Source organism: Daucus carota, chromosome 1 (genome assembly GCF_001625215.2).
Source record: "Daucus carota subsp. sativus chromosome 1, DH1 v3.0, whole genome shotgun sequence".
Classification (NCBI taxonomy): Eukaryota; Viridiplantae; Streptophyta; class Magnoliopsida; order Apiales; family Apiaceae; genus Daucus; species Daucus carota.
The window spans coordinates 8,362,977-8,379,594 of record NC_030381.2 but is presented as its reverse complement, the minus strand read 5'-3'; the positions used below and the strand labels follow the sequence as shown (position 1 = coordinate 8,379,594).

Below are 16,618 nucleotides of genomic sequence, written 5' to 3'. Positions count from 1 at the left end.
TTATAGGTTCAACACGTATATAATTTAAGTTCAACATTTTTTTAACATTTTTTGTTGAATATCGATTAAAATTGTGTTGGAGAAGTACATAAACTAATTTTTCAATGTAAAAACTAAGTTAAACGTATTATATAACTAATATTTATGTTTCTAGACCCTACCCCAACCCTAGAGGTATAGTTTAAGCATCTGTATATATATATTCAACAAAATGATAATTTGTGTTCTACACCTGATGTTGAACCCCAGTTATGAATGTGTTGAATGCGCGATTTATTTATGCGTTATTTTTAAAAATTGTGATGTTTTTTCAAAAATTTTCAACATGGATATTTTCTATAATTAAGGATTAACACGATGGGAGAATAAAAAAAAAATTTGTAAGTTTGTAACTTAAAAAAGTTTTTATTTGATCCTATCCCTATATATATATACACCTATATACATTGTATATGACCATCATCTTCATCCAAATCGTAATAATGGACCTCTTACCACCATTACCAAACGTTTTTATGACTTGCCACCATTGTCTATCATCATCAATACTCACATACACTTTCCATCATAACTTACAAAACTAACGACTACTTACCATCATCATACAACTTCTCTTGCGGCTTCCAACCACCAAGAACCTTCCTACGGATGAAATTAATAATCTATAATCGATTATCAATAATTTAGATAAGTAGATTTTCACAATTTTGATAATAAAAATCGCTGTTTACATACTGTATAAAAACAGTGATTAGTGCAGTATAAATTAGTGATACCCGTAGTTATAAATAGTGGTGAGGAAACTGGTTTCTAGTTTTTATTTTAAGAGTGGTTACTATTTGATCATGAGCATATATATATATATATATATATATATATTTATATATATATATATATATATATATTTATATATTTATATATATATATATATATATATATCTGTGTGTGTGTGAGAGAGAGAGAGTGTTAAGTTTCTTGGAGCCCTCATTTCAGCAGAGTCTTGGAGTCCTCATTCTTCAAAATTAAAAAATATATATAATCTAGTGATTCCAATTTTTTTTTTCTAAATCCTGCATAACATAAAATAATAATTTCATAATGTTGGTGTTCAATCACCGAAATCCTAACAAATAAAAATAATAATTGCATATAAAATAAAGATGTTGTTGGACATTGATATGATTGACACTGAACTCATCGTCATTGTCCTGCAACAAATTGAATTTGTTGCACGACAAAATAACACTTGGATATATTATGCGGGACAAATTATTAATATTAAACTAGAAATACAGGACAAGAATAGTGTAAATTATAAAGATAGTTTTGAATTAAAACTAAAACTCATGTCGATGATCTTGCAGCAACTGAAGCCATGATATCCCAAGAATCTATTCTACAAACTACAATGTTCAGCAATTGTTGTTTACTAGAAATGCAGGACAAGAATATTACAAGAAATGCAGGACAAGAATATTTAATCATGTTCATTAACTGCGAGATTATCTTAACGGTAGATCTTGTAGTCTCTAAGGACTCCAAAATTTGTGGTCGGGCTCAATGGAGACCAAAAACTTTGGAGTCTTTAGAGACTACAAGATCTACCGTTAAAATAATCTGGCAATTAAAATAATCTTGTAGTCACTTTTGTAGTTGCTCGTTCTGGTAAGTTATGGTGGCAAACGGCGGTGGCTATTAGTAATGGTATGTGATGGTGGGAAGTCAAAAAGGTGTTGACAATATTCAAACGAGGTCCATTATTGCAATACAGGTGAAGATGATGATCATATATATTATATATATTTGTATGTATGTATGTATTTATATTTGAGAAATATGTTTTATATAAGACACTGATTTGTGATGTACAAACTGGTGATTTTTTAGTTAAAAATAGTGATTAAAAACTGGTGGGGACTAGTTTTTAGTTTGTGCAATAATTTTATTTGTATGGTGTACGATTATATTATATACTCTAGTGATCAAATACAAACTAAAAACCAGTACAATTTAGGGAAATAGTGATTTGTGTTACGAAAATTGATGTTTTCTTTTTAAAAGGATAGTGATTTCTAAATATTGATGATCTCGTTGTGGTTAGGAAAGGGAGGAGAAGACTCGTGTTGAGACAAAAGAAATTAAGGAGAGTGAGGCAGAGTAATAGAGGGTTGTTGTTGTTGGTGGCGGTATATATAGAAGTCGCGGAGCTGTTAGCGAGAGTTCAAGGCAGAAGCTCCTAGTGGTATGTATGAGGGAGGAATTGAGGCAAGGAAGCTGGACGGTAGAGGAAAAGAAGTTATGAGGAGTGAGTCGGAGTAATGGAGGGTGGTTGTTGTTGGTAGCCCCACAGAAAGCCTTGCAAGAACAGCTAGTGGTATGTATGGGAGGCTGCCAGAGTTGTGTTGCACCAAGAAGGGGAATAGATTTAAGGAAGCTAGATAGATGGGCTGTTCAATCCAATTCATTTTAGAAATATGTGATATTGCTCCTCAGTTTGTAGTTTATAGAATAAAGGAAGTTTTTAGTAGAATAAAACTATATATATAGGGATATGTATATATGTATATATTATATATTATATATTATTTGGATCCTTATATTATATGAAGGTCTTTATATCTCTCATCACAAATTTTTTATCATGCTCTAGACATTAATAATTATCCTATTAAAATGAACAAATGTTATAGCCCTACTTAGATTTTCAAAATTGTAGATACATTATGTATCTGATAAGAACTCAAGTTGGAATTGGAAATTCCATTCTATCAAGCAATGTTTTGTTTGCTAATTTGATTTTCTTAGCCTTTCATTTTGATTTTAGTTCCTAAGAATGGAAATATTTTTTAAGTATTAAAGTAAATCTCCTTGCCATTCATATAAGTTTTGTGTATTTTTAATTTGAAGAGGTGACACTAATTTTTGTTACCCATTTGTATTGTATTAGTGATAGATATCTTAACAAAGAGGTCATTCATGAATATGAATAAGAAAAAATTTGATATACAATTACATTTTATCATTTCTCTGCGACTTCTAATTTTTTCTCAACATAATTATAAATATCATAATTTTTTTTACCAATAACTTCGCTTAAAATATTTTTATTCCATTCTCCAAACTCCTTCCCCATCATTCTAATTGGAAAATTTTATCATTAAGGATTTATCATCAAGATTTTGTTCCATATGTATATATGATATCTATATATGATAACACATGATAAGAGAAAGCTATTCCATGATAGTGACTTTCCCTATGTTCAGCAATTCCCTGAGATCCCATTCCATGTATAGATGATCCCATTCCCATTGTGGAGTATCTTGCATCTTCTTAATCCAGGCTGGGTGGGCTTTAGATGGTGCCTTGTCATGCAAATCATCGTAACCAGATAAGTAAGGTTTTCTTGCCTATTAAGCTGGAAAAAAATAAGAAAGCTGATGTAGAAAATTTTCATGCTCACCTCACTGATGATAGGTTTAACTGATTTCTGAGGATATTGTTTTGGTGGATCTGGAGCTGGTACAATAAATTTTGGTGGAATCGGGGTATTACTCCCCACTTTTCTGGCCCTTGGCTGAGCCTGACCTCCTTCAACCCTGCAAGAACAATCCGTATCAGTATAGCTAGATAATTAGGCGATTGAGCACATTAATAATATATATCTGTACACCTTTGGTAGTCAGATGAGGAATTTAGTTCTCCTAAAATAACCATTATGAAACAGCTACAGCTTCTCTCAAGTATATGTCTCAAACGGCTTGTTTTCAATCTGTGGGTGCGGTAAAGGCAAAACTGAGCTGAATATATAATACGCTCAGAACCTTATCCCAGATATCTGATTAATATATTCGATGAATTTTATTTATCTGTAACAGTGGAGCTTAAACGTTATAAATTGTAACAGTTGAAAAATTAGAATAATTTGACTGAAGAGATTGTACGTTTCACTGATATAACACCTTACAAGCATTTTTTTTCCTGTTTGACTGATATAACACCTTACAAACATTTTTTCTCTCCTCACAATGCTAGCACGTTCATTGTAACATCCCCACTTTTCAGAATATTAATACTAAATACAAAACTAAAATATAATATATTTAATTACTCCAAAAATATATGACAAAAATACCTATTACAAAGTGTCACCTAACATCTATGACCCGACTATCAAATTTCTCAGATTCTAATATTTTCAACTATGATGCACATCATCTGTCAAAAAAAAAAAAAAAGCTATGATGCACATCAACTGACTCGTTCACAAAACCTGATATATTAAACGAAAAAACTGCGAAACCAAGTAACTATATATTGTCTGCTCAACATAATATTTTTTATCTATTACAAAAACACAACTTAACAATGTAACACATAATTTTTATCACATAAAGCCACACATCATGCTCGATTATATTTTGAACACATATACCCAAAATATATTCCATAACAATTATCCGAATGATCTACAAGATATAAAATATAATTCACAAAGTCAATATTCTTAATCAATAAAAATATCTTAGCATTGTATCCTTAGATTTATTCCCACAATCCTAGGTCATACCTTATGTCACACTTTATCATCAGTGACCGCATCTATTTTTTTTATGTCACACTTTATCATCAGTGACAGCATCTATTTTTTTATGTCACATTTTTTTAAGTGACCCGGATTTAATACTTTATATCACATTTTCGCAAATGACCGAGATCTTATACTTTATGTCTCACTTTTCCAAGTGACCGGGATCTTATACTTTACGTCACACTTTTTCAAGTGATCGGGATATTATTCTTATTCGATGGGGCTAGTTTACGTCCATCGTCAAGTGAAACAGAAGTTTGACAAGGTATCGATGTGTTCTGAGAACGTTCACAAACTACTTCTCGCACTTTTCTGGCGATCGGGATCACACACTTTTCGTGACTAAAACTGGGGAATTTGAAAATACCTTTCTTATTAATCACATATCAAACACATATTTTCGATAACAAGAACAAAAGACTTGAGCACAAGTAATCTAACAATATAAAGAAAATTTCACAATAAGACAAACAATATAAAGAAAATTTCCCAAGTCTACTCTCCAAAATACTATTTAAAAATGGGTCTTTCTAGTGTGTGCCCATGGGCACACACTAACAACTACTTTTTGTTGAGGTGGAGGGTTTTTACTGATCATGATTTTTGTGCATATGCAAGGGGTCATGATTATTAATGAATTTTAACCAATAGAAATGCTCCACCTACTCAAAAAGTGGTTATTAGTGTGTGCTCATGGCCACACACTAGAAAATCCGTTTAAAAATTTGGAGACTTACATAAAAGTTTACTAATCACAAATAAGTTAAAATTAAACCAGGATCCATGAAACACATAGTACCAAATGCACTAGTCTCATACCTAATACCTGTGAAATAAAGACTACCCTGATATCAACGGTAACATCCCAACTTTTCAGAATATTAAAGATACTGAATTCAAAAATAAAATACATAATTTTTAAATCCAAAAACCTGTCACAAAATAACAATTATAAAGACGCAACTAGCCTCTATCATCCGCGTGACAAAATTCACCAAATCTAATATTCTCAACTCTGACGCACGCACATCAACTCACTTTTACACCAAACCTCAAATATTAAAAGTGTGAAAAACTTTTGTATATATTCTCTTACCATGAATATTATTTTCTTCAAAATTGTCGGCTTGTAATAAATAAAAAAAATTATCACATTTACATATTATTTGTTACTATAAGTGCTCTATATTTATGGCTCACATTTTGATAATACTAACTCAATTATTTTCTGTTATATACAGGCCAAAATTCTACACTACAACTGTTGTGAAAGAGTGTTGTAGGCTATGTGGGGGCTCGGTTGGTTTGATGAGCAAATTTCGAAAGGCTATACTTTAGCTTTAATGAATGAAAATGGTATCATAGTATGGTGCTCATATGTGTCCAGAAATTTCTTGTGACAAAAACATGAGTTTATGTCACTTGGGTTTTAAGTTATATTGTTATCACTCATGCATGCAATAGGTGATATTCAAAAAGCTTCATCTTGTTGTTAGTCTGCAGATGCTGGCAAAAGCTGCCTACACCTACAAAAATGGTGGATACAAAGATAATAATTTATTATCCCACAAAAGATACAAAGTTACTCAACTGATTAATACATTAATATATATACAAATATTGATAAGTAGTAACTGTAGTTTCGATTAGTACAATAGCTAACAACAATCTGTGGTTTAAGCACCCATACAAAATGACCATTATCAACCTACAATGTGTTTGAAGTCAATTTCTAGAGGAAATGGAACATTACATATTAATCCATGCTAGTTAATCTTTGGTAGCTTTAGCTTGTGCTCATAATTTGCACTTTCCTCGCTGGATGGGAGTTGTACACTTGGTGAAGCCTCGTCGATTGGCTGCTGCTGAATCAAGGGTGTCAGCATTGAATTAGGTAGCAATTCGTCCTGCCAAGCATACGTAAATTCAATTATAGCAACGAGATCGATTGTGCAGGGATAGCCTATTGACCAAGGTTTGTCACTAGTAACTCAAGCACGTCATAATCAAAACTGCTTATATATGACAGTCTGCAAGAAATTGTACCTTGACGAGAGAGAAGGAGTCATGCGGAGGCAATAGAGCATTGAGGAAATCATGACTTGACTGATGCTGCCATTGTTGGAGACATTCTTCTTCACCTGGATTGTTTATGTGATGCACTCCCACACTCTGTGTCTCCCCATTGTTAGTACTCGTTGATTCATACACTCCTGGCGGGGAATTGCTATAATATGAATACAAACATCTATAATTATTATTGTTCAGGTGGAGATTAAGCTTGTAATTGGAGATAAATCGAACCAGACTTGACAGAGTCAAGGTACCTCAAAGGCATGCAAGTAGTGTCAGGGGATACTAAAATATTTTCGTGATTGTGACCGCTAACTCCACCGTTATTATTACCATTCATCTCTTGCCAGCAGTTCATCGCGTTGTTTCCAAATGAATTGGTTCCATTTTGGGCCTCGAACATTAGCTTTACGGCTGAGTTTATTTGCTTCAGGACAGAGTAAATAGCCAATGGTTTACTCATGTGCATGAAGATAGAAGCACTTGTTCTTTATAAAAGTTTAAATAAAAAGAATGATGCATTTAGTTTTAGTACCTGCAGAGTTGATGGATCATAAGTTGATAGATGGTTACTCAGAAGGTATTTCTGCAGGAAGAAAACACGAAAAATGAGATTTACGGGATGAATTAGTACAAAAATTCTGCATTTTTAATAATGAGCTTTAGAACTAATCAGGATTCTTTCGTACTACCTTTCGCTCAGAGACACGCTTTAATGCCTTGGAAAGATTTTTTTCGCAGGATTCAAGTTCATCCATGGAAGTAAATCGAAGTGGATCAGGCTCGAATATCCTTCAGGAACAGACACAAAGAGATCAGCAAAATTACATACATTTGTTCAATATAAAGATTAGTGAAGAAAAATTGTTATTGTAGAATGGCTTTGATTGAACCTCAATTGCTCCTCGACCATCATGAGCTGTTGCTGTAAACCGTTGATCTGCTGCTGAAGTTCCTGACCATAAGAAAAAAGTATTGATAAAGGGTAGGGACCGGTAAAGGTACCCCTATTTATTTCGGGATGCCTAGTTGACAAAAGTTGATTGGATATGTATTTATAAGACTTTCACATCAATGAATTGAAAGCGAAATACAATACTCAAATAATTGGATGATATGTATTTTTCAAATAGAGAGCTAGGGCATAAATGTAATTTGGCCACTATACTTTCGAGAACAAATTCGGAAACCTTTTCAAAAATATACTTAAGAATTGTTGCTTACCTCTGCATTTGCATTAACAGCGACAGGACTGTTTCCAGGAAAAAAAAAAACAAAATAGAAATTATTAAGTTGATTTTTAAAAAAATATTAAACAAAGGTAATTTTATGCAATGCATTATTTTATAGCAAAACTGTTGAGAAGATGTTAGTCTGTGAGAGAAACTAACCTGGAAATTTGGGTGGCTATGTCATTTTCGGTCTTAAGCCTGTTGAGTGTGTTGATCAAGTACTGCATGAGAACCATAATACATATTCCATCAGATAATTTCATCAAATGTATTTTGAATTAGCATGAAGATGAGAATAAGTCTTTAACATACCTCTCTGTGTTGCATAATGCTGCAGTCAATATAAGAAAAGATATTTCGGTTAGTAAAATCTTAACCAGAGACTAAACTAAATCATCTGAAATAGCTATACAGCAAGTTAGCATACCCTCCTCTGTCGTGATCCGGGAGACTGACATATCTGTGAAGCACATCTTCGATCCTACAATGATAATTTCAATAAATAAATAACACATACATAAGTAATGATCGTATTTTTTCATATTTTTGCATAAAATAAGATGAGTAACCTTCTTTTTGTCAAGAAGTGACTCATAAACTAATAACACGTACATAATCCTGATGGTCGTTTTTTTTTTCATATCTTTGCATTAAAAAAATGTGACCTTTTGTCGGAGAAATGACTCGTAAATTTTCATATTTTTGCATGAAAAAAGAAATGTGACCTTCTTTTGTCAGAGAAATGGCTGATAAATTTTCATATATTTGCATGAAAAAGGAAATGCAACCTTCTTTTGCCAGAGAAATGGCTAAGACGGCCCGAGGGAGAGAACATGAGGAGAGCAATATCAATGTCGCAAAGAATGGAAAGCTCATAAGCCTTTTTGATAAGTCCATTTCTGCGTTTGGAGAATGTGACTTGTCTGTTGGTGACGTTTTCAATTTTCTGAATCAGAAGCTTGTTACGGCCCATGTTTGGCCTTTCTTCTTCTGCGTATCAGAAAATATGAAACAGGGGAAAAAAGACGAGAGTATGCTCGAATGCAGTTTTTATTTCGAAATTTAATTGAAAATGAATAGCGGTTTTATTAGATTGGTTAAATTGCTCGATTTTTGTGGTGGAAAGAGTAAGGTTTGGTCCGGAGAGTTTGTAGCTGCCTAGAAAGATGGCTCCTGGTGTAATTTGAACATTTCACCCTGAAAAGTTGGCAGTATTGTTTTTCGAACTTAATTGTTAATTCATTTGTGTGAAGCAATTTAAATCATGTCATATCCAGAAAGGGAGCTTGGTAGAGCAACTCCAAGGCATTAGATTGTTAGGTAAAACTGCTTATGTGGCACCTACATATTATCTATGTGGTATATTTTAGATAATATGTAAAAATTCAACACTCCAGCCATAATCTCTTAGCAAAAAAATATAGATAACTAAAATTGGGGTAGTTACATTTGTAAAACCTCTAAAGTTATTATGTATAATTTTAGATAATATAATTATACATAACACCATTGGAGTGAAACCAGAACTTCTTAGCTATAATTTTAGATGATTATCCATACGCCATATTACAGCTAAAAAATCTCTTTATATAATAGTTTCTGAACTCTGTTCGCTATAGTAAATACCCTTGAAAGCTTGACCCTGCCCTTCTACTTTATTTCAAAAATGCCACTGACTATTTACTCCACTGATGCTTATCGTGTAAACCTCCCGCGGCGACACCTGTATGAGAAGCTGTCTACAGCTTCTCATGGAAGCTTATTGTTCAAATCAAAAACACCAAAACAAAAAGAATGGCTAAAGCTTCTCTCATATGTTTCTTCTGGCGCCGATTTCCACTTTCCAGTTCCCGGCGATTGTTCCCTTCTTTCGCACTTTATAGGCAATGGCAGCTGTATGTTCTCAGCTTTAACAATCTCTATTCATACTTCTTTTGAGTTTATTTCCTTCTAAATTTTGTACTCCCAGCAGGATGGTGATGAAGACCGTTCTTGGCGTTTATTCACCTCTGAAGATATGATTGAAGGTTTAATACTTTTGTACGGGGATTAGATTATATGGTTTTTACGCAGTTTGGAACTTGAGCTTGATTTTTTCTCCTTTTTTTGGTAGGTTACAAGTCACTTAAGCGCAAAAAGACAACTAGGAATGTCAAGAAAAAAGAGAGGGGGAGTACTGCAGCTGCACAGGCCTTCTGTTCAGACAATTCCGATGCACCGCGCACAGCAGAGTCATCTGCCGCTGTTGGTACATGTAAATGTTCGAAACTCATTTACCTATGTGGTGCTTATCTTTGTATAAATTTTTTTTATGTATATAATACATAAAAGAAAGTATGATGTATGATTACCAATCTTCAGGTAGTAAAAAAATTATGTAATGCTTACGTGATTTATGTTGTACTTGATAACGTTAGACTGAATTTGAGAACATATAAATTTATCCTGTGTAGACCTATTTTGTCTTAGTAAATTAGACATAATTTAAATTGTTAAATACCTATTTATGTCAGCTGAGATGGTTAGAAGCACTGATAGGAAAAGGGTTATCAAAGAGGACATTCCTGCGAGAAGGCCCTTTACTGATATAACGAACCAAGACCGCACTGTAAAAAAAAGGGAAGAGAAATAGAGATAAGTCCAGAACAAAAAACACCAGAATAGAGAATGCTGAGCTGAAAGAATGTTCTCGAAACTTATTCGAAGAGGAATTTATTCATGGTGGGATCACAACTGGCATTGTCTATGATGAGAATTGTGGTATGCTTTATTGATTTAACTTTTTTCAGCAATGCCTTCTAAATAAGTCTGTTGATTATGTGCAATGCTAATAACTGCTTTGTTGTCAATTTTTCAAAATTGTAGAGGAAACTAGTTTTCAAGAATCTGGTGATCCGCTTTTCGATTCAGACAACTCAGATGGTAAGCCATTTGTATAAGCATGTTTCCCTGTGTTAAGTAATTGTTTTTTTAATACAATGTTTTTCTTTTGTCCTAGATGATTATGTCGATCCTATTTCGGAAGACAGCAGTAGCGGCGAATCAGACATAGGTTTGTAACTTTCATATGCCATTAACTCTCATTACCACTTGAAGCATACACTGGGTGGTGTATTTTTTCTTGACATATAGTTTTTTCTATTTTCACAGAAAATTCCAACTGCAATCTTCCCCAACGTAGAAAGAGAACAAGTCGTGCTTCCAGATATGTCATACCAGAAGAATATGCCACACTTGGTGCTCCTTCAAGGATATGCAGTCATTGCAATGCGCAAATGTGGCATGAGGAGCGTGTCAACAAGTGTGTTACAAAAGGCAAACCTCTGTTCTCTATTTGCTGTCGTAGAGGTGACCAGAACCAGAGGCCACTCCAAACTACTTGCTAAATCTCTATAGGGATGATGTTAGAGGTTCTAAATTTGGAAGAAGCATAAGGCTTTACAATGCTATGTTTGCGTTTACCTCTGCTCGTGGAAATGTTGATCATTCTATAAACAGGGGTAGGGGTCCATATATATACCGCTTGAATGGTCAAAATCACCATGTTTTTGGCTCCCTAATACCTGATGATGGGGACACTCCAAAATTTTGTCAGCTTTATATATATGATACTGCCAATGAAGTTAACAACCATTTGCGTTGGGTCAAGGTCTCTGATGAACAACCTGTGAATGTGGAAATTGTTCAAGGTTTGATGCAGATACTCGATGACACTAATGAGCTGGTGGATAAATTCCGCATTGCCCGCGGTCGTTGGGAGAACAATGATATTTGTGATTTAAAAGTGGAGCTCAAAATATGCCGTGCACAAAACGGGCGGGAGAACCATATATCTGCCTCTGATGAGGTTGCAGGCATAATGGTTGGTTCTAGCTCGAATACTACTCTAGACCGTGATGTAATAATTGAGGCCAAGTCTGGGAAACTGCAGCGTGTTTCGTACATACATCCGAAGTTTATGGCACTGCAATATCCACTTTTATTTCCTAATGGTGAGGATGGATACCATGATAAAATTCCTTTCCAGAGTGCTGATATTTCCTAATGGTGAGAATTATACCTTGCACATCTTCATTTGCTAAATCCTGCTGATGCCCAGATTCCGCATCCGAATTGTCAACCATTCCATTATCTGAGTTAAAGGAAAAAATTCTTAACATGTTCATTAAAGCAGTGTTTGTAAAAAATAACTTCAATTAACTTTACCTTCATCCTCATCAGCGGCAGACAGATCACACGCCTCAGGTACTATTACCTTTCCCATTGTATACGTAGATAACCTCTCTTGCAAACCATTAAAGATTTCCAAGCCAGCTTCATTGTATACTGAAGCATAGAACTTAGAATTTCCAAGGTAATCAAAGAACATTGTGAAATTCTCCTTCACACCATATTTGGTCATCAAGTTTTTTATGACGTACAACAATTTACCAGTACCAGCAAAGTAACAGCTGTAAACTTTTCCATCAGGCAAGATAATTTCAGTTGTCTTATTGATCAAACCTCCGTACTTCATCGCAAACACATAAGGTACTTCCTAAAAGAATCAATTATTTAAGCATGCAAATTAGGTATTTAACATTGAACTGTAAAACACATTTCATTAATAAAATTTTTTACCACTTCTCCCGTGAAAACACTTATCCTGTTTAATTTCTTGAACCATTTCAGATTGGCTTTTCCCTTTACAGAACCTAATATAATTCCCAAAGAATATTACAAGTTATTCCAACATTGTAAATAAAAGCAATTCTGTTAATATAAAAAGATTTTAAGAGTTCCAATGAATTACCACTTTCGTAAACTGCTTCCATCTGATCTCTATGAAGCACTGCTACTTCAAATTTCCTTTCTTCAGACGTGCTTATCAGCAAGCATTTGTCACCTATTTTCAGATTAGATGTTCTAGCAAAATGATTCCACTCCCTACCCAGCCAGAGACCATTGTCCTCCCACTGCATCTTCACTCTCCACAGAAAGTTTTTAAAACCCAATTCTACAGAATCCATTGGTGGTACAAGACCAATATCCATAGCTTCTTCTGTTGACATTACCTATACCAAATTTAGTCCAATTAGCACACTGACCATACATTTTTTACATATAACTATTATTAGATAACATTGTCTACCTTTGTGTACTTCTTTCCTTCCAAGTGCCCATTATTGATGTCAATTTCAAACTCCAAATCAAACACTGAGCAAGCGTTGTATGAAAATGTTGAGGACAGCTTATCTTTCTCGATGTCAGTAATATAAGATCAAAAACAGGGTTGCTACTGATTCTTCCTTTATCAGTTGCTCTAACAGTTTGATTTGAACAGGCAACCTTTTTTGAGTAATCTATTTCCACTGCGTACTCATTAAAAATCTCTACTTGAAATTCCGTACCACCAATATACTTAAAAACAAACATATACCACGGATTGACATTGTAAGTTTTGAATAACTTTTCAAGACCTTCTACTGTTTCAGACGAACTAACATAACGAGCAAGCCAAGAATTTGTCATAGGCAAATGCAAACCAATATTATTCAAACCCATTGATCCAAATGACGCAGCAAATTCGGAGGGAAATTTCTGACAATTAAGGCAAATAGCATGTAAACAAACCAAAATATAGGTCATCACAAATATTATAAAAAGGGAAGTGTGTTTAATTCCTCTATTACCAGTACGGCATTCTGATTTTGGCCTTCGACAATGCGACATAGAAACAGCTTCTCACCCATTGATTTCCTCATCGGGAGCTTGGCTGCTTACAAAAAAGCACAACCAAGTATTAGTTCCACAAGATAAGCTAATTAGTAAAACCGATCAAAAACCCCTTCGTGCATACCTTTTTTTGTTCTTGCAGACATCCTGTAGAAATAACAAGATGAAGAGTTAAAGATTTGAACCATGCATGATATTTGGAAACTTAAATTGTTAAAGTAAAGACCTGATCGACGACAATGGTAAGGGTTTTCGTAGAGATCAAACAATGGCGTCAAACTGTTTTTGTGAGGAAGAGGAGGAGTTTTCTTATATGAGTGTGTTAAAGTCTGCTAACTGTCACACATCTATTACCATAGTTAAAATATATTTAAGCCCTGCTAATCAGCTATTGATATGGCATTGTTAACAGTTATATTACACTAACGTATCCAATACTCTATTGTCAACAAGTCTTTAAAAATTATGGTTCATTTACTGAACTTTGTTTTCCAAGAAAATGTGAATTAAAATTAAAGCCTTCTACCAAATCAATACAAGAAAATTAACCTTTACTGACACGTGTGCAATTTAATATAAATTTGCAAAACGATTTTTTACAATCCGTGTCACTAAATTATGGTCAAAAAAATAATTGGTAGTTTCGAACAATCTCGATTTATTGAAATTCTATGCTTTTGATCAAAAAACAGTTGGCCGAAAGATATTGACCTAATAATTTTTCTAATGTTTATTTTTTCAAAAGGAGACTTATCTTCCTTCAAGATATGTATAATATAATGTTGTATTCAATTTTATGTTGCTTTCTGTATAATATTAAATTTAGTACGGAAGTGTTACACCATTGAGCAAACTAAAAATAACAAAATTTAATTCATAATAATTATTATTAGTCAAGCAAGTTAACTTCATATATTATATTTTTTCTCAAATGTCATTATATTAATTAAAGTTCATTTCTCTTCGAAGTTATATTTTTTTAAACAATTTTCATAACATACTTTTATCAGCCAGCTACTATTTTATGTTTACTTATATTAAATAATACCAAACTGATAAAGGATATATAGCTCCCTTCAACATTAGTACAATTAGTATTACATTTCTTTGAAAATGTCATCATATATATAAATTAAATTTCAATCAGCCAACTACTAATGTGTGTTTACTGAATTGAAAATTCTTTTTTAAAAATTTTCTATTTCTAAATTTAAATATCTCTCAAATATTTTTTTTTATAAAAAGAAAAAATTCCAAACATTTATTTTAAGTGGGTGATCAAAGTCCCTAGAATTGTGTGCAATAAATCTTCCTGCCTTATAATAAAAAACTGAAAGGGAGTACCAAAATTGATAACATAACAGTCGTGTTATCAAGAACTCCCTCCGTCCCATTTTATTTGGCACATTTTCTTTTTTGTTTATCAAATTGACAATTTTTTGACCAAAACTTAGAAGTCACCATTTCATTATTTTTATAATTTAAAATTTACTTCTTAACATAGAGTAAAAGTTATTTCCGGTCACATGTGTTTTTTTATTTTTTCAAATGATAATATATTTATAACTTGAAGTCAACCTTTGGTCAATTGACCTGCACACAAGCAAATGTGATAACTAAAACGGGACGGAGAAAGTATTAGTGTTTAAGTCATAGGTAACTAATATATATTTGAACAAGGAAAATTATTAATTTTGTTGGGTTATTGTTACACAAAATATTATTTCCAATTTTAGAATTAATTAAATATATAATATACTCTTTCGATGTAATAAAACTTAAAGGAGTAAGCTGAGACAATTGGGTCAGTTTCATCCGAGCCGTTTGTCTCCACTACGTGTCAGCTGTCGGAGAGAGAACACATATCTCCAGGGGAAGATTTGCACATCCCAGCCTTATTACAATTCATACAACTCACGAACACTTTACAACCACCAACAAACCTAGAATTGAAGGCGCGCCGAACCTCGACTGCATCTTCTGTAAGTTCCTTCTGATATACACTGTTACTTCATTTATTCACTTAATGTTCCTTATTCATTGCTTCTGCACCCGTCAATTCGATCTAAAGGGAGAGACATTTAATTGATTTGCAGTCTGTTATCATGGAGTTGAATCCCTACAACCCTATAAACACCTTGGACACTAGCACTTATGAATGGAAATGCTGTGTAAGGGTGCAGTCCTTTTGGAAAGGAATGAACAGAGAAAGTCAGGAATTTTGGGGAGTTAATATGATATTGATTGACGATTCGGTATGGTAGCCTAACTATTTGTTTGTTATGTCTACTTCCTAAGGCAATAGTTCAATTCTCCAACATTTAAGATATTTTATTTTTTTTTATTTTAGAATTCAAGGATACATGCTTTTGCAAACTCGAAGTACTGTGATGACCTACTAAAGGATATGAAAGAAGGTCAAATTTACGAGATATGTAACTTTAAAGTAAAGGATTATTTGGTTGATGAGAAATTTAGGGCTGTGCGAAACAAGAAGCATTTGTTTTTTACACCTCACACTAAGTTTCAGCAGGCTGATACTATTGGACTTAGCATTGAAAAATATGCTTTCGACCTTTTTCACTATGACGAAATTGATAAACTGGCAGATGACAATCGCTTTCTTATTGGTATGCAGTCTACTTTATTTTCTTATACAGACCAATTACAATATCGAACTAATTCCAATTATACTTTATTAGACATGGTGGGGAAAGTGAAAAATGTACAGGAGCTTATCAAGATTAAAAAAAATGAGGACGAGAAAATGTTGTTCAAGTTTGAAATAACAAATGGAAGGTATTTTGTTGGGAACTTAAATTAGTAATATTTACAATATCTTGCATTGCACATATATAATTCCGTTTGCTACATTACAGGTCAAGTGTGCAAGTGACGTTCTTTGATTACTTTGGTGAGCAATTGGAAACAGAGTTTGGGAAGTTGGACGGCACAAGTATTTTTGTGATAATTTCATGTGCAAAAGTTGGTAGATACGAAGGTGAAA

The 16,618-nt window shown here is 33.4% G+C and overlaps 2 protein-coding genes across 2 annotated transcripts; one reads left to right on the top strand and one right to left on the bottom strand.

Moving 5' to 3' along the window:
* Positions 1-6,184: 6,184 nt before the first annotated feature.
* LOC108199546 (agamous-like MADS-box protein AGL66) lies at positions 6,185-8,964 on the bottom strand. Its single transcript, XM_017367412.2, has 11 exons — positions 8,685-8,964; positions 8,324-8,377; positions 8,209-8,227; positions 8,056-8,117; positions 7,889-7,916; positions 7,558-7,619; positions 7,357-7,456; positions 7,200-7,250; positions 6,919-7,091; positions 6,638-6,818; positions 6,185-6,498 (listed from the first exon to the last, which is right to left on the bottom strand). Exons 1-11 carry the CDS (start codon positions 8,867-8,869, stop codon positions 6,358-6,360), a joined length of 1,056 nt encoding a protein of 351 aa, XP_017222901.2. The 5' UTR covers positions 8,870-8,964; the 3' UTR covers positions 6,185-6,357.
* A 689-nt stretch (positions 8,965-9,653) lies between these two features.
* Positions 9,654-10,650, top strand: LOC135150863 (uncharacterized). The gene is made up of 4 exons (XM_064088373.1): positions 9,654-9,791; positions 9,869-9,923; positions 10,010-10,150; positions 10,410-10,650. Exons 1-4 carry the CDS (start codon positions 9,783-9,785, stop codon positions 10,526-10,528), a joined length of 324 nt encoding a protein of 107 aa, XP_063944443.1. The 5' UTR covers positions 9,654-9,782; the 3' UTR covers positions 10,529-10,650.
* The last annotated feature ends 5,968 nt before the right edge of the window (positions 10,651-16,618 follow it).

Excerpts from the sequence above, each read along its gene's own strand:
- LOC135150863 (XM_064088373.1), top strand. Across the intron at positions 9,924-10,009 it reads CTCTGAAGATATGATTGAAG|GTTACAAGTCACTTAAGCGC; the intron begins GTTTAATACTTT and ends TTTTTTTGGTAG. Across the intron at positions 10,151-10,409 it reads ATCTGCCGCTGTTGGTACAT|CTGAGATGGTTAGAAGCACT; the intron begins GTAAATGTTCGA and ends TATTTATGTCAG.
- LOC108199546 (XM_017367412.2), bottom strand. The coding sequence starts at position 8,869 with ATGGGCCGTAACAAGCTTCTGATTCAGAAAATTGAAAACGTCACCAAC. Across the intron at positions 8,378-8,684 it reads CATTTCTCTGGCAAAAGAAG|GATCGAAGATGTGCTTCACA; the intron begins GTTGCATTTCCT and ends TTATCATTGTAG. Across the intron at positions 7,457-7,557 it reads ATGGTCGAGGAGCAATTGAG|GATATTCGAGCCTGATCCAC; the intron begins GTTCAATCAAAG and ends CTGTTCCTGAAG.